The 26,685-nt window shown below is 40.5% G+C and overlaps 1 protein-coding gene across 2 annotated transcripts; it reads left to right on the forward strand.

Annotated features, from left to right (window-relative positions):
* Positions 1-227: 227 nt before the first annotated feature.
* On the forward strand, positions 228-24,123 carry NRIP3 (nuclear receptor interacting protein 3). 2 transcript variants are annotated; one of them, XM_072794133.1, is made up of 8 exons: positions 228-369; positions 825-985; positions 16,835-16,996; positions 17,500-17,582; positions 19,804-19,943; positions 20,559-20,611; positions 20,721-20,815; positions 21,110-24,123. In XM_072794133.1, exons 1-8 carry the CDS (start codon positions 324-326, stop codon positions 21,123-21,125), a joined length of 756 nt encoding a protein of 251 aa, XP_072650234.1. In that variant the 5' UTR covers positions 228-323; the 3' UTR covers positions 21,126-24,123. The 2 variants fall into 2 exon arrangements, with proteins under 2 accessions (XP_072650234.1, XP_072650235.1); XM_072794134.1 differs by lacking the exon at positions 228-369 and having other exon boundaries at positions 734-985.
* The last annotated feature ends 2,562 nt before the right edge of the window (positions 24,124-26,685 follow it).

The raw sequence follows: 26,685 nt of genomic DNA on the forward strand, positions 1-26,685 counted from the left end.
TCCGTCAGGGGTTCCGCAGAGCAGGTGTGGGGCCGCACTCCGTGCAGTCGCAGAGGGGGGACTGTCGCCTTCCGCAGCCCTAGGCTGACCCGCAGGTTTCCAGCCGGCCCTGCGCCCCCGCTCCCAAGTGAGGATGCGGGGGTGCCCTGAGCCAAGGGCGGTGGGGGGGGGTCCCCGGAAAGCCAGCTCCAGCAGGCCCGCAGTCACGTGGCCTGGTGGGTGGGGACGGACCTGAAGTTGCAGAAGTCCCGAGCCATCCCAACTCTGAAGGGCGCTGTAGACGCCGGGACTCCGGGAGGGGCGCGGAGGGAAGGATTTGGGGCATGGCTCAGCTGGCGGTGATCCCCGGGTCGGCCACGGCGTGGCCAGGTGAGCCGAGTCGGGAGCGGCGCGGCGGGCGTGGGGGAGGCCGCCGCACCGTGGGGCCCCCAACACCCTATCCCGCTCCAGGGGATGCGGGGCACCCACAGCGGGGGAGGGAGGCTGGGTAAAGCGGCCCTGGCCGGCCCTCGGCGCTCTGAGTCGGTCCGGCCCGCGTCGCCCCTCGCGGGCCCTTCCCTTCACCGACGTGGCGCGGAGAGCCGGGTCCGCCCGGGACGCGGGAGAGCGGCGCGCCGGGGGGGGGGGGGGGGGGCGGGGGGGGCGCTTGCTGGCCCCGCCCCTCCGCGCGCGCACTGGCTGCTCCCCGTGACGTCACGCTCGGCTATAAAATGCTCGGCGCGCGGCTCTCGCGGCGCCGGAGGAGCTCGAGGCTGAGGGCGGCCGGGGAGCGGGGAGCGACCGGGGTCGCTGGGCCGCGGGCGCCTCAGCGATGTTCTACTCAGGGCTCCTCAGCGAGGGCGGCCGCAAGGATTCGGACATGCGGGAGGCGGCGTCGCTGCGGCAGCAGCGCCGGATGAAACAGGCCGTGCAGTTCATTCATAAGGACTCCGCCGACCTGCTGCCCTTGGACGGCCTCAAGAAGCTGGGCTCGTCCAAGGACACGGTGAGCCCCCGCGGCCGCGCCCCTCTCGGGAGGCCCGCGCGCGGCGGCCGGTCACCTTCGCGCCGTGCGGTCTCCCCGGGCCCGGCCTCGGCCGCTTTCACTGAGTCACCGGCCGGGCCCCCGCGCCCGCCCCCTCCGCCGCTGCCCGCTGGCTCGCCCTTCCTGTCCGGATTCCCCTCCGCCAGCATCTCCTTGCTTCACTTTCCCTCGGATTCCGTCGTAGCTCCACCAGCTCTCGCTGCCTTGCGCTCTGCCTCTCCCCTTCGTGCCTCTCCCTTCTTGTGTAGGAGACCCTGTCCTGCCTTCCGGCCCTCTGGTCGCTTTCCTTCCCGTTATTCTTCCTCGTAGTACTGAATGTGATTGCATGATTGAGCCTCGCTTGGCTGGGCTGCTTGGCCGGTCCGGTGACCCAGACAGAGGTGACTCCTAATGGGTGTGGGAAGGGGGGCTTCTTGGCAGTCACCATACCCAGATGATTTTGTTAAATCCATTCCCCACTATGCAAAATCTACTCCGTTTGATTTTTGGGCTTATCTATCTTAACCTTCCATCCTGGGGGGCGGGGGGCGGGCAGAAAAAGGGTCGAATGTGAAGGAGGTTTCTTGAACCCCAAGTATTTCTTTATCATTCTCATCTCTCCCCCTACTCTTATTCCTACCCACATAGAGTGGCTAGAGAGAGGAAGCCAGGCTGCTCCATCTCACTGACCAGCTAACGTCTGGAGCTAGAGCTGAAGCTGGCGCAGGCTTTTTTTTCTTGCAGGTTTCTTGAGGGTTCGCCTTAAGAAGGAGAAACCCCAGGGCTGGAGGTCTGGATGCAAACACTATGCTGTCCTCTCCAAGAAAGGGGATGAATGATTCAGGGTTACTAGTTTAAAGAACTGTATTTGACTCTCATCCTTCAGTCACTGTAGTGGTACTGGGCCAAATATATGTTTAACTTTGTGGTTTTATCTGGAGTTTTCTTTTCTTTTTAGATTTATTTATTTGCTAGAGAGAGTGCGAGTATAGGCATGCGCACACGCACAAGTGGGGAGTAGGGGGTGGGGGAGGGCAGAGGGAGAGAGAGAATCCTCACCCAGACTCCCTGCTGAGCGTGGAGCTCAATACAGACTAGATTCCAGGACACCAAGATCATGACCTGAGCCAAAATCAAGAGGCAGCTAGCTGCTTAACCACCTGAGCTACACAGGTGCCCCTATCTGGAGTTTTCTTGTGGTTTACTTGTTTCCTTGAAGTTCACAATCACTTTATTCATCTGGGCAGTAACTTGTGAAGCATTAATTGTCTTTTAAATGAGGTAGATGCTCTGTATAATTTTTTCAGTACTTTTTGAGATTTGGGAATATTTAATTTGACAGGAAAGGAAGAGTGTTGGCCTGGTTCACTGAAATTGCCATTTCAAGCCCCAGATGACTATGGAAGGGAGAACTTCTGAATCTGCTGCTTTTTCTTAGTATCTCTAATAACACAGAGATACTGATATCAGATTTGCCCTCACCCATTGTGACAAAAATAATTTCAGTTGTTTTTGAGCAGGGGATGGCTACCCAGTTATTTTGCTCTGTTTTTTTCAAAGGTAGTTTTTCTGCAAAAGCCACAGGATAGTCAATATAATTTATGCTCACTCTGAGTGGTGAGTGACTGAAATGCATTCCAAGAAAAGAGATAACTCTCTTTCTTCCCTTCTTTTAAGTTAAAGCAGTGTAGATTCATTTAGCAAACCAGGTCTAAGTCTTCTTGCCTTCAGGCCAAAATAATCCTAGTTCCTAGAAACCTCAGGAACAAATAAAGAGAGAATATTTAGAAAAAGAAGTAAAATCTGGAATGTTTTTCTTCCCCTTATGCTGGATTTAAGAAATGATTGACATTTGGTTATCCTGGGCTGTCAGAGTTCCCTGGCCCTGAGGAACTACCGCTCCATCCTTCTGCTTAGCATTCTGTGTATTACTTCATCCTGTGTAGGAAGAATTCCATCTGCTTTTCTGACTCCAGTCTGTGTCAGTTGAGCCACAAAGGAGCTGATAGCATAAAACATAGGCAGTAGGCTGGAAGGAGGAAACATCCTTAAGCAAGTTATTGCCATGGATATGATGCACCACAGTTTACTGTGAGACCCTGAATTAGGGTTCACACTTTCTCTCTTCCCACCTCCATTGCCACCATTGCCATGAACTTGATATCCCTCTCTCACTGTTCTCACACCTTAATGTGCAAATGATTGCACAGAAGAGCTAGAACAGGTCACAGAAACCAAGGCAGATTGAGGTAGGGAAAGGAAAGCTGTGTGCAGTGGGGTGAGGTAGCATGATTAAGCTCTCTTAGAACTGATCTTGCTGCCTCAGTACAATCTAAGAAATAACCTAATAAGTACCCTATTGCTTCACTTTATGGATACATCTGGTAGTATAGACCAGTGTTGACTCAGTTACCTCTCACCTAAGTGAATTTCTGAGGATGCCAAAACTGATTGAATAGGTCTATAGTACAAGCTAAATGGAGGAGGAACAAGAAAAAGGAGGGGATAGAATCAGAGAGAGATGGGGGGAAAGGACAAATTAGGTGTTTGTTGTTGTTGTTAATGGTACAGAAATAAGAAAAGACAAATTAGTTTTAACTGAGTCTGGGGTTTATGCCAGTGAGGAGACTGGGTTGTTTTCCTCACGCTAGTGACCTATATTAGAGTTGTATTCCTGGGTTTTATGAATTATCTACCTTTTACCATGCTGTTTCACTATTTGATTCACCATTCACTATTTGATATTAGCCGGCCAACTTTATTTTAGATTCTCAGAGAGCACCCATGGGTAATCAGATGTGGTCTTCTCTTGGCCCCAGGGAAGTGTCTTTGTCTTATTCCTGTTTGTGTGTAGTTAGCTGCTACAAAGTCTAGTGTGGATATTAATCTTATTTCTTATGTCTGATTATCTTATTTTGTTGATCATTTCATTTTGTGATGGTTTGTTTCTGTATGAGATTAAGAATCAAAAATCAGAGATATGAGTGAGTAATATTTTATGTGATTTATTATTTTTTTAAAAGTTGATGAAGCTAGAGGAAAAAAATCTCTGCTTTTGGAGTTTTGCTTTTTGTAATTTCTTTTGTCTTAGCTACCAGTTTTGCAAGTGTTCTTTTCATTGTGGTAAGGACTTCTTAATTTTTAAAACAGTCCCACCCAAAACAAACAAACAAACAAAAACAAAACAAAACAAAAAAAAACCCACCAGTTCTGTCATGGGGTAATATATGCTGTCTTTCCTATCTGATAATATTAGTGACCCATCAGGCCATATCCTTAGTTGTCCAGCAACAGGGAGAGTATTTTTCTTTCCTATTTATGATTAATTCTGCTTATAGCCAAATGCTTTAGAAAAACTCACTAGAATTAGGAATGGAGGCTGGAGCAAGGATAATGGAACACAGCAAAGGAAACTGACCATGATATGACTAGCCACATATTCTGAGTATCTTATCTACCTGTTTAGAATGCCACAAGCCATAATGCTACAGGATTTGAATCAGAGAACTTTGGAGCTTTAGAAGACCGTGAAATACCAATGTAGTACCAGGATCTGGGGCAAACTGAAGATTTCCAGAGCCAAGATTGTATCTTCATTATGGGAAACATTATTTGAACACTTACTGTGTTCAGGACATGGTGCTAGGTGCTCAGACCACAAAGAAGATATAGTAAAGTTTCTTTCTACAAGAAGTTTATATAGATTAGGGGAAGAGCAGGATAGATTAATTAATTAATTCCACGAATATTTATTGAGCACTTATTACATATCAGTCAGTACTCTAGGCATTAAAGATATGATAGTGAACCAAAATGGAGTTTCTGTCCTAATGGAACTTGTATTGTTGTGAGGGAAGAAGGCAGAAAATAAAAACAAGTAAATATATAATATATCAAGTAGCAATAGGTGCTATGGAGAAGTTGAACCAGGGTAACAGAAATAGAGATCACAATGGCCAGTGTAGGGTGAAGTGGAACCTTGTACTTTATATAAGGTGGTCGGGGAAGGCCTCTCTGATAAGATTACATTTTAGGAGATACTGAAGTAAATCAGACCAAAATACCTTGGGAAAGAATGTTTTAGGCAAAAGGAACAGAAAGTGTAAAGGCCTGAAGTGTCAGTGTGTTTGAGGTGATTGAAAAACTGTAAGAGGGTCATTGTGACCAGAGCAAAATGAGCAAATGGGAGGGTGATAGGAGATAATATCAGAGAACTAGTGGGAGGCCAGACTACTCAGAGCCTTATAGGTCATTGTACAGATATTTGGCCTTTCATCTGTTATGGGAAACTAGTAGAAGACTTTGTGCAGAGGGGTAACATGACATGACTTATTTTTTAAAAGGATCACTCAGACTACTCTGTGGATTAGGCTAAAGAAGGGCAAGAGTAGAAGGAAGGAGACTGATTAGGAAGCTGTTGTATAGTAATTCAGGTGAAAGATGAAGGTGGCTCAGAGCAGTGTGATAGCAGTGAAAGGGACAAGGACAGATCAGGTCCTGGATATATTTTGAAGGTAAAGCTGACAAGTTTAGTTGCTAGACTGGATTAAGGGTCTGGAAGAAAGAGTAGTTAGAAATGACCATAAGATTTTTGACCTAGCAACTGGAAGAATAAAGTTGTCATTTACTGAAATGGATAAGACTACAGGAAGAGCAGACTAGGGATAAGGAATAAGAATCAAGAATTTTTGAATGAGTTAAGTTGGGATTATCTCTTAGTTAATCAAGAAGAGAGTTCCGCAAGGAGATAAATAACACCACCAGGAAGCCTATGTTAGTTGTCAAGGTGTTACAGTCAATGAGCACCAAAGGAGTTCAGTGGAAGAAGTGATTACTCTGGCCTGATGTGACTAGTGATAGAGATCAATATTTGATTACAGTGTCATCATTTCAAGGTGAGTCAACTGACTATTAGATGTTATGGAGAAAAGGCTGCTGCCAGAGTGTGCCCTATAGAACTTCAGAGTAAGAACTTTACAGTTTATCTGGTTGAATCTCTGCCTATGTGTGGATCCTTCCTAACAAAAATCCAGTCTACCATGGGTACCTGCGAAACCACTGCCTCAGACCAATCTACAAAGCAGATAACAACCAGGAGTAAGGCTCTTCTCTTTGAAATAACAGGTCTTTGGTCACACAGAAGGTCTAGGGCAATATGACAGACTACCTTAAATAGATCCTCATATGTTTTTGAGCAGCTGTAAACCCAAAGACAACCTGTCTGTATTCCCATGGGGTAGAATGGGTCACATTATATATTCAACTAATAAAGAAGAGAAGGCACAGGTATTGGTGCTCTTAGATTTTCAAGATCTGATAGACATATATATTAGACTTGAGAGTCAATTAGGAGTCCATGTTTATCTATAAACTTTAAATAAGGACTAAACCGGAATAGGATGATTTCATGCCCTTTTAGGGAAAAAAATAGGTGAATGGTAATCAGCTTCAATTTTAGGCTGAGCATGAGAATTTTAAATACATATATTCACAAACATACACTTACCAACATTTGAGTGCTTACTCTATACCTGTCACAGTGTTAAATGCTCCATGTGGACATCTCATTTAATCTACACAAATGCCCTACAAAGTTCTTACTAACTTGAACTCAATTTTGCCTGACTCTAAAGCATATATTTTATTATTTATTTATATTTTATTTTCTTGGTAGGTGGCAGGTTTAATGAGCAAAAGGAACTTACATACGAGGCTTGTCTTAGGCAGCACTAAGATGACTAGATCCCTGTACCTGCCTATCAAATATTAAAAGCTTGTTGGAAGGCCTTGACTAAGTTCATGTACGCATACCTGCAGGTGTTCTCAACACCAAATCACTATCTCAAGGCTGTGTTCTTGGAGCAACCTCTAGGAGTGGGAAAGGCAAATGGAATTCACATTCCAAGGACAGGGGTAGGGATAAGAGCCTTGGATGGTACAGTCCCAACTCATGGGTCAACCAGTAGTCATGTCTTTTCCATGACCTTCCTCAACAATTTATAATAACAAAATAATCCTAATTCTTTTCTCCCATCTCTTGTATCATTGCTGTTACTAATCTCATTTCACCTATGCATAAGAGCATATCAGCATATACTATATAAAAGCATATGTAATCAAATATATTGTTGCTATTATCATTTTGAAAAAAACTATTGTCTGTTACATTAATTAAGAATAAGAAAAAGGGAAGGTTTTATTTTAGTTATTACTTTAACAGTGACTTCCTGTCTTTATAGAGATCCAAGTTTCTGACATATCATTTTCCTTCTCTCTAAAAAACTGTAATATTTCTTGCAAGGCACATCACTAGCAACAAATTTACTCAATTCTTGTTTTTTCTGAGACAGTCTTTCTCACTTTTGAAGGATAATTTGGCAGGTACATATTTTGAGGTTGGTGGAGTTTTTCTCTCAACAGTTTTATTTTTTTAATTTAAAATTTTTATGAACATAGTTGACACTATTGTTACATTGGTATCAGGTGTACAACACAGTGATTCAGCTTCTCTATAGGTTATGCTATGCTCACCACAAGTGTAGCTACCATCTGTCACCATATAACACTATTACAATATCATTTTTTTTACAATATCATTTTTTTTGCTTTTTGTTCCCATGACATATTTCTTCCATAACTGGAAGCCTGTATCTCCCATTTCCCTTCACCCATTTTGCTCACCCCTCCCAACCCCTCCCCCTGGCAACCATCAGTTTCTTCTCTGTATTTCTAGGTCTAATTCTGTAAAGCATATATTTTAAACACTACTCTAAGCAAGGATTGGCAAACTTTTTCTGTAAAGGACCAGATAGTAACTATTTTCAGCTTTTCAGTCCAAACAGTCTCCGTTTTCTTTTTTTTTTTTTTTTTTTTTTAATACATCATTTATTTTATTTTTTTTTTTTTTATTTTTTTAAATTTTTATTTATTTATGATAGTCACACAGAGAGAGAGAGAGAGAGAGAGGCAGAGACACAGGCAGAGGGAGGAGCAGGCTCCATGCACCGGGAGCCCGACGTGGGATTTGATCCTGGGTCTCCAGGATCGCGCCCCGGGCCAAAGGCAGGCGCTAAACCGCTGCGCCACCCAGGGATCCCCAGTCTCCGTTTTCAACTACTTGACTCTGCTATTGTAGTGCAAAAGCAGCCATAGACAGTAAATGAGTGGGGTTCATTGTGTTTCAGTAAACCTTTATTTCTAAAAATAGACATCAGGCTGGATTTGGCTAGTGGACTATATTTGCTAACCCCTATTTCAAAGTGGTTCTAGTTGTTATTCTATTGCTAGCTAGAAACCTGGATTTCTCCTCTGGGAGTAAATGCTACAAGGAAGGTAGACTTATGTCATTTCCCTATTTTCTAGTCTGGTCTATTCTCTTGACCACAAAATTCCATTAGTTTGATCCTGTCTAGGTTCAGGTTCTCAAAGGGATTGAGAAACAGGCCTTGGAAATTCTTGCTCAAATCATGATTTTGTGGCATTCTCACAGTATAATCTACTTCCTCTCACCTCACTTTTCTTCCCACTCTACAGCCTGATTAGAAGGGATATTTAAGCATATTGGGTGCCAGATTGAGGAAACTCAGCTGTTTCTACCCAGAATACAGCACTGCCCACAGAACCCATTTCCTTCAAGAAGCTCCTGATGACAATGAAGGCAGCACATTTGAGCTTGCTGCTAAATTTTAGATGCCTAAACCCTGATTAGGGTTTATACATATCAGCAACAGTAGAGAACTAGGGACTGCTGAGGTTAGTAGTTACTTTGTTGAGGTAAAGCATAAAGCAAGATCCCTTTGAGGAGGATGACTTGAGAAGTATGTCCAAAAGATTACCAGAGAGCCTGTAGTACTTTCTAGCTAATTACTAACGTGTATTTTGAAGGACATCAGGAAAGTAGAAGACAATTCTTGGAAAGCCAATATTTCAATAAACATAAAAATAAACCACTTAAGTAAATTTACAAAGCAATAGTCAAGGAGTGGGAAAGTAAGTAGTACAAATTGCATAATGTGTAAGTATTAAAGGGATTCTGAAAGAAAGAACTAGGTGATACTAATCAAGAAAGGCTTTTTGAAGAAGTAAAGAGTAGGGATTTGTTCGTTCCATATTATATCAAGAGCTAAGGATATAGCTGTGATCAAGACAATTAAGGTCACTGCCGTTGTGGAATTAACAATGGATAGTGGAGGAATGAAATAATAAACACATAAGTAAGCAAAATAACTTATAATTATTATGAAAGAAATTGTGGGATATGTTAATAATTAAAGTAGTGCGGTACTCACTTCAAATAGTACAGGCAGGGAGGATATCTTTGATGAATTGACATTTGAGCTGAGACTCATGTTGAGAGCAAGCTAACTATTTGAAATGTTAGTGGGAGAACATTTCAGACAGAGGGAATAGCAAGTGCAAAGGCATTGGAATGGGAAAGAGTTTTTGAGCAAGGAGGTGTGGATGAGTAAAGGGAGTGTGGCATGTATATGGTATATAGATGCAGGTTGCAGAAATTGACAGGGATCAGATGATGTAGAACCATATAGATCACGGTAAGAAGTTTGAATTTTGTCCAAAGAAAAATAGGAAGCCATTGAAGGTTTTTAGTAAGGAAATGTATTACCTAATCTATATTTTTAAAAACTCACCCTAGTTGCTATGTAGAGAATGAATTAGAGAAGGGTGAAAGAAGAGGCAGAAGGCAAGTTAGGAATTTTTTGCAGGTCAGATAAGGAATGATGAGCCAAGAAATATATATATATGAAGGCAACCTTGGTGTCCATCTGTAGATGAATGGACAAAGAAAATGTGATATATATATATATTATATATATATATTATATATTATATATAACATTCAGCCATAAAAAAGAATTAAATCTTGCCATATGTGACAACATGGATGACCATGAGGGTATTATGCTAAGTGAAATAAGTCAGACAAAGACAAATACCATATGATCTCACTTATATGTGGAATCTAAAAAACAAAACAAACAACAACCAAGTTCATAGATACCGAGAACAGATTGGTGGTTGCTGGAGGGCAGGGGGCCTAGTAGATGAAGGTGGTCAAATGGTACAAATGGTACATGTTTGAAAGTCGCTAAGAAGGTAGATTTTAAAAGTCCTCATTATAAGAAAAAAGAAAAAAATTGTAATGATGTAGGGTTATAGATGTTAACTAGACTTATTGTGGTAAACATTTTGCAGTATATATAAATATGAAATCATGTCATATACCTTTAATCTGTGTATAATGTAATTAGTCCTCAATTTTTAAAAAAAAAGTACATTATTTAAAATAAAACTTAGAGGATGAGGACAACTAAAGTTACATTGCATTTTTAAGGTCTAACAAACTTTGAAACTTTTCTGTAGTATAAAAGAAAAACATGTTGGTGGCTTTAATCAGACTGGAGGTAAAGATGGGGAGAAGTAGATCAATTCCAGTTACGTTTTAGAAGAAACAAGAATGAATGGGTGTGTGGTGGTGACATTTTACAAGTTGGTGGAAAGGGAATGATCCAGAATGTTAAAAGTGAATAGGATTTTGGAGCTCAAACTTATTTTATTACTGATAAAGAAAGCAAAGTTTGAGAAAGTAATACCTGGCAAGATTAGTGATTTGCCCAAGGCAGTATGTGACAACTGGTCATTTTGCTGAAGGTAGAAAGTCTTCATGGAGGGATACAGATAAGATTGGGAAGGAGGATGAGTGGTACTTAGTGGAATATCTTAAATGTTAAATTGAAGATTTTGTGTTCAATATAGCTGGCAAGAGAATCACTGTAGGGTAAGGAGACCATGAAGGTATCTTTTAGGAGATTGCTTGAATTTAGCAATAACAGTAGAAATGGAGAGAGAAATATAAGGTGTTAAAGAGGCATAGTTTCACTCACCAAGATAGGGAATAAGGGAGAAATTGCAGGTTTTGTGAGAAAGATCAGTGGGACAAGTTAAGTTTGAAAGTACCTGTAGAAAAAAAAAAAAAAGAAAGTACCTGTAGAATATCTAAGTAGAAAGTTCAAAGTGGCAATTGGATCTATGTGTCTCTAAAACTCAAAAGTGAGGTCTGGGCATAAGATAGAGTCATCATCATAAAGATAGTAATTTATGCAATGAAAGTAGATAAGGTTTCCTTGAAAGGATATGTACAACGAGAAAAGGACCAAAGACAGAGTGATGATTTAAGAAATGAGCAGAGGCAAAGGAACCAGTAAAAGAGACGGTGAATAGACAGAAAGGTGATTTTAGAAGCCAGTGGAAGAGAATGTCAAGAAAAATGGAGTGTTGAGTTAGTTTTATTGTAGCATTCTTTCTAATAACAGACATGTGGAAACAATCTAAATGTCTATTAGTAGTTAAATAGTTAAATTGGGGTACATTTGTACTTCAAACTCAGATGTCTGTAGAGGATGTGCTTTAAAATGCAGAAAGTAGGGGCAGCCCTGGTTGCTCAGTGGTTTAGCACCGCCTTCGACCCAGGGCCTGATCCTGGAGACCCAGGATCAAGTCCCGCATCGGGCTTCCTGCATGAAGCCTGCTTCTCCCTCTGCCTGTGTCTCTGCCTCTCTCTCTCTCTCTCTCTCTCTCTCTCATGAATAAATAAATAAAATCTTTAAAAAAAAAAAATAAAATGCAGAAAGTAGTGGGCTAAATGGGTGATGGGAATTAAGGAGGGCATCTGTTGTGATGAACACTGGGTGTTACATGTAAGTGATGAATCACTAAATTCTACACCTGAAATCAATTTTACTATATATGTTAAGTAACTAGAATTTAAATAAAAACTTGAAAAGAAAAAAATAAAACAAAATGCAGAAAGTAGATCAGATGTAAGAAAACCGGTGCCAAGGTAGCTATAGGATGTCCTTACATTATACCTGCCTAGGTTACATTGTGTACACACACACACACACACTTTGGTCTTTCCACAATTTGGCTGACACTATTAGATAGTTAAATCATCAGCCATTTTCAGCACTTTTGTACCTGCCTGACTTCTCTCTAGAGATTAGAAAAGCTGAATTCTCTCCCAACCTCTCTTTTAGTTAAGACTGGCCATGCTAATTCTGACCAAGAAAGATATAGGGAAAATACTGGGGAATTTTTGGGAAAGCTTTTGTTTTCCTGATAAAAGGGATAGATGGCTCATAGTCCCTTCCTCCTTCCTCAGATGTTGATGTAATAATCCCTGGAGCTGGAGCATTCATCATATGACCATGAGGGGATAAATTGTTAAACTACTGAATTATTGCCAGCATCTGCCTACCTCCAGGCTTCTTGTTATATAAAAAAAAAATACACTTTCATTTAAGCCATTTTAAGTTGGCTTTTCTTGTGGCTGAATACTTTCCTAATATATGAGGTATATATTTTCATTTAACGTTTATTTTTATTAAAAAATACATGTATATAATTTAAAACTTTTAAAAAATTAGACTATTCCTTGTTCTAGGGATCTCCATATATTCTAGGTAAATGGTGATACTACTATTTCTTGACTTACAGATTTTACCATTATCTATTGATTTTCTACTATGATAGGTAAGGGTTTAATTCTCTTACACCTCTTTATCATGTCCTCTCTCCGATTATACTAATATTGTTAAGTAACTGTTTGGGGTCCAATCAACATTTACTGCTAACGTTGTTATTACTATGTTCATATTATTCACAGCTGGGTCAAATAATGTACTCTATTTCCTTTCTTATACAAATATTTATTTTTCTTTAAATTAATAATTGCCTAGTTATTTTCTATGTAAAACTTAAGTCTCCCTCCGATAACCTTACAAGTGTAGATGATCTAGCAGGTCCATCTCCTTTTTCTTGGAGACATCCTTCCTGGAGCCCTCCATCCTCCATTTTCATTTTGTTTTTTTTTTTGTTTGTTTGTTTTGTTTTTTTTCCATTTTCATTTTGGACTGGTTGCTCTCAAGGCCTGCTACACATCCTATATTCTAGACTTTTCTTTCAGTGCCAATATCAAAATGTCCTTTACCTCTCCTCTCTATTGAATCCTTTATTCTTGGACCCTATGATTTTTTCTTTGTTCATTGTATTCCCTCACTTTAGCATAGCATATCCTTCAGTAGCTTTTTGAGGATGCATGGGAAATAACTTTCCTGAGTCTTGATTTACAGTTTGGCTAGGTTAAGAAATTATGCACTCTCAGATTTTTAAAAAGTATTATTTCATTGTCTTTTAGCTTCCATTATTACCATTAAATTGTCCTATGCCATTCTGATTCCTAATCCTTTGTATTTGCATCATCTTTTTCTCTTTGGAAACTTTTGGAATCTGTGCCACTAATAATATTCCAGAAATTCAGAGTGATGTGAAATCTTGTTGTGGATCTTTTTCGTTCACTATATGAGGCTCTGTGTGGGTTTTTTTGATCTTTAAACCCATATCCTTCAGCTCTTGATTAGTGTGCACTCCATCCTCACCGTTAGCTGTTCTAGAAATCGACAGTACATAATTTCTAAGCTTAGACAAACTATTAACCAACCAGAGTCTTTTGATTTACTATTTCAAAAAGAATACTTTTGGCATACTTCCTAGTTGTCTGGGTCAAGTGGGAGTTTTATGCAGGCTTTATAATAATCTATTTCCCATCCTTTAACTGTAGAGGTTCTAATACCTCTAACTTCTTAGCCTTTTCAGAGTTTTAGTTTGAATAGGAAAACTACTTTTGTATGTAGCTAGACCCCAAAATACATAATAGCTCAAACATAATAGTTTTTTCTTAAGTAACAGTCAGCGAAACAGCCCTCTTTCATGTAGTCACTTAGGGAGCTAGGCTGACAATGGCTCTTCTGTCTTCAACATGTGACCTCCAAGAAGGTTACCCTAAGGCTCATCTCCATTCTAACCAGTCGGAAGAGGAAAAGAATGGAGTGTGCACAGAACATTTTTATGGGACAGGTCTAGAAGTGATATATGTCACTTCTCCTCTTATTCTGTTTGTTACAACTCAGTCCTCTGGCCATGCCTAACTGTAAAGAAGGCTGGGAAACATAGTCTAGAAATCTAGAATACAAAAAGAATAGGAGAACATGGATTTTGGTGAAAAACTGGCAGTCTTTACTGCTCTAGCATAGTGTGAAGTAGAATGGTGTGAAGTACTTAGCTTTCTTTACTCTTAGGTCAGTTACCATTTTTCTTTCTGCTCAGATTCCAAAATTTGGTCTCTCCTTTTTTGTTATTGTTGTTCCCTTTATTGTTCTTTTGTTCTTCTATGTTTAGGCCTTTCTTATTCCTTGACCATGATTTTAGTGAAATTTTGGTTGGGAGAAGAGGTAAATATGCATTTACACTGTCATTTAAAACATGTAGGCATAATAAAATGACCAAAGAAGAATATTCTGGGGTTCATATGGGTTTATTGGCTGTGAATTTTCAGCTCCTGAACTATACTATGAATACTTTTAGTTGTGAAAATAAAGAATTTTATGTACTGACATAGAAAAATGTCTTTCATATATTAAACAAAAATAGAAAGTTTTGGAACAGTGTTATAGTATGATTCTATTTTTGTGTATGTTTACAAATATACTAATATTTTTGGAAGGATATACTTCTAAATTTAATGGTGGTTATTTGTAGGGAGTGGGACTGAAAAAAGGTTAAGAAGTTGGGAAGCTTTCCCATTTGATTTTGTATACTTCAGTGATATTTGAATCTTTTCACTGAGCATGTATTATGTTTGAAACTTTTTTGGTTACTAAAGAAAAGAGCAAATAAAGGAATTGTCAGCAGCAGGGTCAAATGCCCTAGAGAGGTCAAGGAAAATGAAGGCTGAAAAATAGCTACCAGATTTGGAAATTAGATTTTTATTGATGTTGTGGGATCAGAAGTAATCTCAATGAAGAAAATACAGGATATCAGGAAGTTTTTGGCTTTTTAAAAAAAATAGACCATTTAAGACAAGGATATGATTAGAGCAGGCTGAAGAGTTGAGGAGGCAAGGTCTGAGGTTACGTGGCGTTTTCTCCCCAATATATTTTTATATTTTCTTTGAGTATGTTTTATAGCCCAAGGAGGGGTTCAGTAGAGAAGGAGGAAAATTCAGAAGGGAGATGACTTCAAGGAAAACAATTTCAGATTTTTCCTCATGTGCCTCATCTGTCCAGTGATGATTAGACTCTTTTGAAAGATTAAGAGTAGTGAGGTAAAGCCATTTCAGCAAAACTGATATAGAAGAAAAATCCAAATTTTCAGTGAAGAGGGCTTTTATTTATTTGTTTTTGAAGTCTCTTCCAATCTACAGTTCTACAAATTCAGCTTACAGTTCTACAAATTCAGTTGGTTCTGCTGAGTATGGCCTTGACAGAAGCAAACACCCTGCTTTAATATGACTTGAGCTAGGAATCCAGGCTTATTAGTAAGGGAGATAAGAATGAAGAATTTCTGTTTCTTTTGAGGAGCAAAGCATTCTCCCAGGAAATCTGACAGAGTTAGCACTTCCTCTAGCTCCTTATCAAGTTAAGAAGCTCTCATTTTCTTTTAAGTGCCTCTCTCTCTCCCCTTTTCCCAAGGATACTAATTTAGAATCTGCTTTGCCAAGAATCTGTGTATTTTGGGAATCCATTTCTTCACCTCACCAGGGTTAGAGTGAGTCATGGCTCTGACTCCATTCTGCCTCAGAAATTGTAAGGTGGTAGATAATGAAGACCTTAACTAGTTCTGACCCTTTCCTAGGAAAATTCTAGGCTCTGAACTTCTAAGAGTGATTTTCGCCCCCCCACCTCTAAAATTAAGAGGCATCTGGTATGTGTTACATAGAAACTTGGAGTCTTTTCTTTGAGAGATTTTAAGTATTACTGTAAATTGAGAATAAGATGCTTCTGTATAGAAATTCCTCAGGTCAAATAAGTCCTTATCATGAAGTAACTTATATTTTCTGGAAGCCACTTTGCATAGAAAAAGCAGAGCATGGATATGGCTTGCCCTATGAACTCTCCTCTAAGTTCTGTCAAAGAGCAGACTTGAGTTCACATTCTTCATTCTGCCTCCTAACATTAGGTATCCTGGCATAGATTTAAAATCTAATTAAGCCTCCTGTTTCTTGGTCAGTCTCTGCCCCTTTTATATTCCCACTTTTTGGCCCACTGGAGAGAAGAAGAATGGATAATAAGAGTTGCATTATGCTTCTTGAGGTCCAGAGGATGTTAGGAAGGATTATTCCTGTGGGTTCTTCAGGTTCCAAAGTGTGTCTCCTGAGAGGATTGCTCAGCAGGTATGAATTCCTCTCTTCCCACCCCAGCCACCCCATGGGTTACTCAGTCCACAGGAGAGTCAGGCCACCAAGGTATATGCAGACTAGGTCCAAAAGATGAGACTGTAAGGGAGTGAGACTTGAAATAGAAGTGGGCAGAGCTTCTGATAGCCAGTACTGGGTAGGTTTCTTTGGTCTGTGAGAATGAACTGCCACTTCTGTAAGTTACCTGGGAGGATACATTTATTTCACAGGGTCATTTTTCTCCTGAAATGCCCTTGTAAGTGGAGGAGAGATAGCAGGTCAAGGTAATCCAAATCCCAAGGGTTCCTCAGTTCTCTTTAGCTATATTCACTGTCCCTAACCACATTTTCCAGTGTCCCACCTTGCTCTTTCATTCATTCAGGGTAGCCTACTACAAATTCATTTATAGTACCTGCTCTGGTAATTCCAATGAAGTCTCTGCTTAAAGTAAGAATAAATAAAAAGCAAAGGTAGAGCTCAGTTATATGAGGCTTCTTCATTATTTCTGTGGTACCTGGGGAACAATGGGAAAAAGGGGAAATGACTTGTCACTAAGAATCTTCTGATTTCTATTCCTCAAGCAACCTCATAACATTCTGCAGAGGCGCCTCATGGAAACCAACCTGTCTAAACTTCGAAGCAGTCGTGTGCCTTGGGCCTCCAAGACCAACAAACTGAATCAGGCTAAGTCTGAGGGACTAAAGAAGTCTGATGATGATGACATGATTTTGGTTTCTTGCCAGGTAATGTTCTGAGAATAGTTTTTCCAGGGTTTTCTGGAAAGTAGGATTTGGGCCCACTGTGATTCCCATAGTGGGGCTCTCTCCTCCAAAGTATATAGAGCATGGGTCTTATCATAGAATTCATAAGTGAGTTTTACAGGAAGTATATGTAATATTTTTATGCATGTACACTTTTATGGGAAAAAGGACCAAAGCTTTCATCAGATTTGCAAAAGGATGTTTGATACACACACACACACACACACACACACACACACACACACGATTAAGAGCTACTTGGTATATAGAATTAAACAGCCGAAGTCCTTTGGAATCCTCTGTCCACTCTAGATTCAGCAGGAGAAAGGCTCCTAAAAGGAGACTCAGCAGTGTTTAAAGATTAGACATTATCAACCCATAATTGTGAGATGCTCTCCAGCCCAGCCTTTCGTATGACATCTGCTGCTTGCTCCCTTCCCTTTTGCTTCTCTGGTTCCTGCTGAACATTATGTTTCTTTCCACAGTGTGCTGGAAAGGATGTGAAAGCCTTGGTTGACACAGGCTGTCAATATAATCTCATCTCTTCAGCCTGTGTGGATAGACTGGGGTAAGTAGCCACTTGTGCTAGGTGAGAGTCAGATGCTAATGCATTCTTTGTCTGGATCTATTTTTGAGGTTAGAGATGGTGAGAGTCTCTAACAAATCTCCAAGAGAAGAATGTAGAGTTCACATATCAGCTGGAATTAGTCCTTAGTTGGGGAGGAGATGGTAGGTTTTCAGGCACCTGGGAGAAATCAGGGAATGAGGGAAGCATTAGGTTTTCCATTAACTCCCACCTATTAAGTTCTGAACAAAGACCTTTGGGCTCTGGAATGAGAGAATGTGAGATCCTTGGCTCATTGTTAGCCAAGCCCTGATCCTGATATGTGCCCTGCAAAGATAACAAATTAGAAGGAGCAGTCTTGTTGGTATACTTCAGATGAGTAAAAGCAGGGACATGGTTTGTCTTAGTTCAGGATCCTTCTGGAGGCCATACTGCCTACCCCAAGAAGCGTCAGTCAGAACTTAGAATAGGACGGCTATTGCTGCTGGGCCTGAGCCATTGGAGGCGTGATTAACTAATAGTTTTTTTTTTTTCTTTTAAAAGATTTTATTTATTTATTCATGAGAAACACACACACACACAGAGAGGCAGAGATATAGGCAGAGGGAGAAGCAGGCCCCATGCAGGGAACCCGATGTGGGACTCGATCCCGGAACTCCAGGATCACTCCCTGAGCCAAAAGCAGATGTTCAACCGCTGAGCCACCCAAGTGTCCCAACTAATAGTTTCTTAGTGCCTTTCCTCTCTAAAAGAACATGTAAAAACAAATATTACTGCCGCCCCTGCGGGGGATTGGGTGTGCAGCAGATACCTCATATATTAAATGTCTTTGGTTGTTTAACAGTTAGAATTGGGTTCTTCTTCTTTTCATCAGAGAAAGCCTATTTTGTATCTTTCTTTTTTTCAGTCAATTGGTACTTTTATGTCTTCTTCCTTTTCTTCCCTTCTAAGTACCAGATGGGCTCTAGGGTCTAGCTCAGAACTAGAAAGATCAACCGAATGTCCTTTTCCACTCTTCTAGGCCTAAGAACAACAAATCATTCCCTAGCTTAATCTCTGTATTGAAATAATCACTAGGGTAGATGTAATGGTTCATTCTAAGCTGCTTTCAAGATGTTCATACTCTTAGGTAGGACTTGAACAAGGCTCAGTTTATATAATTAGTGATCTCTGCCGCCTGATCTGTTCCTTCTTGTTTCTACCCTGTCCTCACCCCTCACCACCACTGTGACTCTTTGAGGCTGGCTCTTTGGGTTTTGTACACTGCTATTTAGGCTGGTGGGAGGAGTCTAGGACACAAGTGCTCTTGTAGGAAAAATTCCTGAGCTTTCTTATGTGGTGAAGAGATGAGATATAGTGCAACGTGATGGTTCCAGAAAGACTAATAATGTCCTGGTGCATAATTAGGCAGCAGCGTGCATGATTCCAAAGGAATTAATAACCATCTGTAAAACTGCAATTATTTTTCTTTTGGATGAGCTATCACACCAAAAGAGAGGAAATGGAGTAAAGCAGAAGTATTGGCACAGAAAGTCCGTAATTAAGTTTTTAATTCACCAACCCATGATAGCTTGGGTGCTGGCTGTTCCAATCAGCTTATATAACTGTGTGAAACCTGGGTACTGTTCCTTTCCTTCCTCCCCTGCAGAGACAAGTTAAATTAATTAGGACTTTTCTCCATGATCTTCCTTGCTGATGTCAATGTCAATATCTTGATGCATTTACCAAATAAGTGCCAGCCTCCACTAACCTTATAGCCAAAGACTAACTGATGAGGATAAACTGAAACAGAAAAGGCAAAGAGAAAATTAGACACCAAACAAAAGCATCTTCTAAAATTAGGACAAACCCCTGCCCTTTCTGAGTTCCCTTACCCACACATGATTAAAAGGACATGTTAACTAAATTGCCTTGCATATAGGTGGGGATGTTAGGATGCAGAATAGGATTTTCTGAGTGTATTGACTTTCATTTTTCACCAGTACAGATAGTGACATAGCTTTTTGAGAATAGGAACTGAATCTTTCCTTTAAAAAAAAGAATCCCCTGGCATATGTAGGACAAAGTTCTGAAACAAGAAGTATAGGCTACTTAGCACTTTTTTTGGTAAATTAATCCCAGGAAATCCATGGAAAAGTCCAAATGGGGGTCATAAGGTGGACATTGCCAGATTCCATCAGAAGCCTCTGCCAAGGGGATTCTAATATCTCCCTCTCTGGTGCAGACTCAAGGAGCATGTCAGATCTCACAAACATGAAGGAGAGAAGCTTTCTCTACCCCGGCATCTGAAAGTAGTGGGCCAGATTGAGCACCTGGTGATCACACTGGGCTCCCTCCGCCTGGACTGTCCAGCAGCTGTGGTTGGTGAGTAGAATTGAGAACTAGACCTATGGACCCCTATTGTAAATCCCCCTCCCCATTTCCACCAAACCTTCATAAGATCTCATGCCTGTAAATATTGACTTCAAAATCCCAGGTTTCCATTTTTCTGTACTATAGACTTGTCCCAATTTTTATTCTCCAAAGTACCAGATTCAAGACATGTTGAGAATTACTAAGAAAAAGGAGTTGTGATTCAGTATATATATGTATAAAACGTGTAAGGGGTAAGAAACAAACATTTTTGTGTGCCAGTGAAGGTGGCTCCTAAGAGCTTTCCCTGTACTTGCTGGAAATAGAGGGCAAGATCCCCTTACTTCTTTGCCATAAATCACTTGATAACTTCCCACCATCTCCTATATTTTCCCTTATGTACTCTACTCTAGACTACTCTAAATTCTGGGTTTTGTCCTAGGTTTGAATCTTGGCTCTATTACCTTTTAACCGTAATGATCTGGGAACGGGAAAATTACTTAATATAGTAGATGTTCAGCAGATGTTTATTGGATGGATGGAAGGAAGATTAGATAGAAACCAACAGTGATAAGGCTGACTTCTAAACCAGCATAGGAATAGATGAATCTTAATTTTTTTTTTTAGAGGACAATGAGAAAAATATATCCCTTGGTCTCCAGACTCTCCGATCCCTTAAGGTAGGATTGATTCTACTTTCTCTTTGATACTTACTCTCTGAGACAGGGGTCCTTTTGCCATTGACAGTGGGATCACTGACAGTGACCAGTGATTCTCCTTTGTTTTTAGTGCATCATAAATTTGGATAAGCACCGGCTGATCATGGGGAAGACAGACAAAGAAGAAATCCCTTTTGTGGAGACAGTTTCCTTGAATGAAGACAAGTAAGTACCCTTGAAGACAAGGTCAGGTCCAGTAAAATCCATTTGTCATTAAGTAGAGGGGTATTCATGTAGGATATTGGATTACTTTGTCCTTCGGTCTTACCACAAGTACACCATCCCCAACCCCTAGAGTTCACCACCCTATAAAACTCTCTAGCCCACATTCTAGTAAGTAGTGATGATACTGCACAGAGTGGTGGGGGAAATAAGTAGCTTTTAAACTAAAATCGTACTTACCTTCAACCTAATTTCTTTGAATTTGGTATCATTTCTTCTATTTCTTTCTCATTTCAGCACTTCAGAAGCATAACTACAGACTGCAGCATGTCTGCACGTATGCACACATACCAGGTTGACAGATTGAGAAAACTGGGTTTGAACCAAATGCAGTAGCAACTTGCTGTGGACCAAGTCCTTCCCTCTAATAAAAGCTCCAGGAACTCCTTCCCACCCAGACCTCTCTAGACTTTAGTCCATGCTTAGAGATCTTATCTGGTTATAGCCATTGTTTTTTACTCCTCTGATCACTTAATTTATAGACCTTTTGACACTGCCAGGTCTCACTTGTGGCCTACTTTTCTGCTTCTTCAGGAATTTGCTTTTATTAGTCAAATATAGGGGCTGCCAGGTTCTGTTTCTCCATAGATAGACTTGCTTCTTTTCCTATAGCTAAAACGTATAATAAACAGGAACCTGACCTTTACCTCCTTTCAACTGTTTCAAAGAGGTGCGAGATACCTATGTCTCAGAATTGGAATTTCTTCTAATTAATTCATTGATTTCTCAAGAATAAATTTATCTGAAAGAGCCCAGAGAGATCATCTAGTCCAGCTCCTTCATTTATAGGTCCAGAGAGGCAAGTGAATTTCTAAGCTGTTAATACTAAGTCAGTGGCAGAGGAACCTAGAACTCAGACTCGACAAGCCAAGGCTATATTCATTCTCCCATGCTGCTGCTTTTGACATCAGGCCTTGAGAGAAAGGTGAAGAAGTGAGGGTTTATAAAAAGCAAGGTAGGGGAGGAATCTGCTTCGGAGATGGATGCCAGGAGGATCTGGGTAGCCCTCCCTCCTGTGTGCTAAGTCCACTAAAAGTCTCTGCCCTAAATTGTCATATTTAGGACTTTATTTTGGCACCTAAAAGCTGAGGGTACAAAAATGAATGAGACGGCCTCTCACCTTGAACTTCTTGAAGGGGAGAAGAGGGAAGGAACCAGAGACGAAAGAACATTAATCACTTTCTGAGATGGAATTGAAGGCTTTGGTAAATAACCTGAGGATGACTCCTAGATATTAATACCCTAAGATCTATTCACTATTTCTGCCCAGCCTGTTATTTGTCTGCCATGGACTCAAGTAGCTGGGATAAGGATAGGAATAGGGAAAGGAGATGAAAAAAATCCAAGCAGATCCAGAATAGAAGGAAGTACTGTGTAGAATCCCATTGGTGGGAAGTCCCTCTTATGGAAACCTTTCTGTGGTGGAAGTCAGGAAAGGAATTTCCAGACAGGGAACTGAGGGTTGGGAAACTCTTCAGCCTTGTTCTACTTCAAAGAAAGAAGCAGGGCAGGAGCTGACAGTGTTAAGGATCACTTTTTCTGGCTGCCCAATGTCTGCTGACCGTTCTCAAAATGTTAGAGATCATAGGGGTTTCTTAAAGCTTTTTTATTTGGGGTGTCAGGTTTGGGATGCAGATACCTGTAATGAAATCTCCCCTTCAATTTGGTTGTAGAAGTACAGGGAGAAGTCAGAAAAATAATCAGCTGTGAATATATTTTTAAGAGATTTTAAGTCTACCCTTGGCTCATAGCAGTAGTTTCCAGAGTGTTTAATCCATCCCACTTTGAATTTTGCCAGGTCCCACCAACAATCTCATCAAGTGGTGTTCAGTTACTGCCTCTATCAAACAACTCTTTGGAACTCTGAATGTTTTTAGACTTACAGAAGCTCCTAGGAACTTGGTAACCCTCATTTGAACAGCTAAACAACCATACCATAGCCTGAGGTCACCCCCAGACTCCCTACCAGCCTCTATAGTAGAAGCAAGATGGAAAACTAAGCACAGACACAACAGGGAAGGCCATGTCTGAACTTCAGCAGGGGTGACCCCAGCTTATCAGCCTTTAGTGCCCCCTCCAAATTCACCCCAGTTTTTCCTGGGAGCGTGTGCCTTTCCATTGAGGCCTCTCCACTCTCCTGCTCTACTTATTATGGCACCACTTTGGCCTGCTCTTTATCCTAAGACTGAGTTGAAATACTTCACCCCTTTTTCCCCAGGTTGAAAACTCCAAGCCTTGCCTCTTGGCCACGAGTGAGGCATCTTGGAAGTTCCTTGGCCTAGTTTATCCTTATTTGGATTCCGTCTAGACCAAGTGAGGCCAGGAATTCTACGGTGTTGGAAAGGTGTAACTAATTCTGGCCCTTTGAGTTCAGGATTATATGGTGTCAGAGAGATGATCAGGTGGCCTTTAGTGATCTTTCTGGCCTCTGTGAATCAGCCAGTGATTTTCCAGTTTTGGAATAGAAACAGTTGGGGTGATATGAGCTTAGGGTATCATAATCTCATTCAGTATAGTCAAATCATTTGAATTCACTAACCAAATAATTGTACTTTAAACCCCAGGCTTTATAGAGGTAATTAAAAATGTCTAAATACCACTCTGGGAAGTCTTATGCTTCATTAGTCTTTAAATGCTGCCAAGTTGATTATTCTGATAGCCCATATCTCCTTGATATTCATGAGGGAGTACCTGATCCACTTTATGGGGACTGGCAAGGTGAAAAGTAAGGTTAGTTCTTCCCAGAATCCTAGGAAATTCTCTCTGGCACCTCTGATTCAGGATATGGGAAGAAAGTATCTACCCAGGTCAGAGTTCTGAAGACCGGCAGTTGCAGGGAGTAATCCTATAGAACTAGTACCCTTCTCATTCCTTATTAGAGGTCCCTCTCAAATACAGGAAGTTTGAAAACTATTGTTTTTGTTATTTGGTATGTCTATGCCTGAGTTATATGAGGAACAAATGTTTTCTGACTTTTCTATATCCTTGCCCTGCACAGACCCCACCTGGTAAGATTTTCTATTCTTTAGCTCAAAGTGTCTGTGGAATGGATTGCTTATTGTGTCAGCTGCCCTGACTCTTGTGTAATAGAAATATCTTTCCAGGCTGGAGACATGGGGGAAATGAACTGGATTCTTTCCTCCTTCTGTTGCCAGGCCTCCACATTGGCACTTTTACCTGCTCAGTGTTTCTGGCTGTGTTGGGTTTATTTGTGAGATTGATGTAACAATAAAGTGAAATCTTCCCCTCTGTGTGCTTGTCTGACAAAGTCTCTGTGTCAGGGCCCCTGGAAAGTGAAGGAGCCCAGGCATAGCCTAATTGCCTCAGTGTTTCTCTCAGGGTCCTCTGGACACAAGGCTTTGAGGTTCTCCTTTCTTCCATTGCTGCTAGTCCTTCAGCAGTCTCTTACTTGCTGCATATCCTTGGGCAAATTAGTGAATCTCTCTGAGCTTTGTTTTGTAATTTATAAAACAGAGCTTTGTTTTGTAACTTACTACACAGTATCAAATGTAAAGTGGTTGGCATATGGTAGTCCCTTAAAGATTTAACAGTATATAAGAACATTTTTTTATGGTGGGTCAGAAGTGTGTAAGAGAATATTTCTTCTAGAAAGAGACATATTTAGTTCAAACAAATAGGATAGGTTTTGGAAGGGAAAGTTTTATTGAATGAGACTCAATATATAGTTAAAGCCATTGTCTAAATGACATTTCAAATAAATGCATTTTACAGATGATAGAAAATTACCTTTTAAGTATTAATATCATAATATTTAAACAGTATGATTAAAGAGTCAACAGGAAACATTGCTTGGCTATGACAGTGGTTATCAAAATCTAGAATTACAGTTCCATTACTACTTAGATTATATTACCATTCCACCTCAAAAGATTTTCTGTCTTTTTTTTGTCCATTTATTCTAAATATAAAAAATTAGGGGTACCTGGGTGACTTTGTCAGTTAAGTGTCTGACTTCAGCTCAGGCCATGATCCCAGGGTCTTGAGATTGGGTCCCACATTGGGCTCCCTGCTCAGTGGGGAGTCTGCTTCTCCCTCTCCCTCTGCCACTCCCCCCGGTTGTGCACTTGTGCTCTTTCTCTCTGTCAAATAAATAGATACATTTTTTTTTAAAAAAAAAGAAAGTTTGGATTAACAGAAGTTTATGTGAAGATGATGTTGGTGTTTTAGTTAAGGAGTGTTAAAGTATCAAGGACTCCGTGTATAGATGTCATTTGTAAGACAGGGACATGTATACAGTTTGTGGAGTATCTAGAAAAGGGCAGTGATAATATGATTATTGTCTTCAGAGCTGTCATGGAAAGTGTTCTTCCTGGCACCAGAAGGCAAGCATTTCCAGTAGGTGGAGATTGCAGAGAAGCATACGTATCCTGGGTCAATTGGAGGGAAGCATCTACTATGAACCAGGGACTATGCTAACTCCTGCAAAGAAGTTAGTATTGCTCATAGTTTTGCAGAAGAAAAAGCTTAGGTTCAGAGTGGTATCAAGATAAATCCATTTAGCACAATTAAATGAATTGTCTCTAAATTTTCTTTCACTGGAAGTGAAAGATGGGATGATCATTTCTTAGCAAAATAGTGAAAAATTTTGGTATTGGGTAGGTGGGATAAGGAGACCTCCAAAGCAATTTCTAATGCTAAAATTCTTCGATTTTAAGACATCTTTATTAAATGGCATTGTGAATCAAATGCAGTCTCTTGTTGACTCACTGCCAACACTACAGACTCATTAATTTGGACTTAAATTATGATCTTTTTACCCAGATTTGAAGGTTTGCAAGTAACTGTTCTCATGGAACCAGAAAGCAGAGATAAACTAGTTTGTGTTATAGCTTGGACTCCTCTGGCAGCTGCCATTTCTTCCTTCCAACATTAGTGCATTCTGAGCTATTATATGCTACTGTCTTATTTGTCTGGCCAGTGACAGCTGTTTCTCACATGGTGTCAAGCATATGGGCATTGTGACAACTGTTTTCTTAAAGATGCTTTTATTCATGGGTCATGGTATGTTCTGGAAGACTGGGACTGCCAGATGCCTGACCAGAATGGAGAAAAATGGGTCTTTATCTGATTTTTTAGTAGTGATTTATCCAAAGGTTTGAGTAGCCTGGTGACTACAGCTTTGTTCTTTCTTTCCAGCACCTTTATCACACTCTTTCCTAGACCTGTGCCTCTAACCAGCAAATCACAGCCACCAAAATCAGAGAGGGGAATTAAATTTAAGCATGCTCTTACTAGACCCAGAGTAGCCTACAAATTTTTAATTAATACAGAAAACCTAGCTCTCTAGGAAGATCACATACTTCAATGTTGACTTAGTCAAACCATGCCAGTTGCCTGGAACAGGAGAAATAGATTGGGAAAGGGAGTATGGTTGACCTAGTAGAGATACTTGTGTTTGCCAGAGGAGACACCTGGAGGGTAAAGGGAGGAGAAAAAGAAATCATCTATACTGTGAGCCTAGATAACAGGAATTTAACTTTGCTTTCATCATGTGACAAACAGGTGGAATGTTTTGGGATTCTGTTATGAATTGCTGGACTCCTGTTATGAATTGGATACACTGGATGACCTTGTACTTGGGGAGCTGCTACAGTGGTTCCCATCTTACTTATTTTGAAAATGGGTAAAGACATGAGAATTTTATTGGTGCTGGGGCTGATCATATGAAAAAGTAATTAATCTTCTTTGAAAGTTCTACAGAAACTTTCCAACATGTCTGAGTTCATAATAATTTCTCTGTGGTATATACGAACCAATGGAGAATAGAAAGTATATTAAAGTGAACAGTTCTC

The sequence above is a fragment of the Canis lupus genome, chromosome 23, assembly GCF_048164855.1.
Source record: "Canis lupus baileyi chromosome 23, mCanLup2.hap1, whole genome shotgun sequence".
Lineage (NCBI taxonomy): Eukaryota > Metazoa > Chordata > Mammalia > Carnivora > Canidae > Canis > Canis lupus.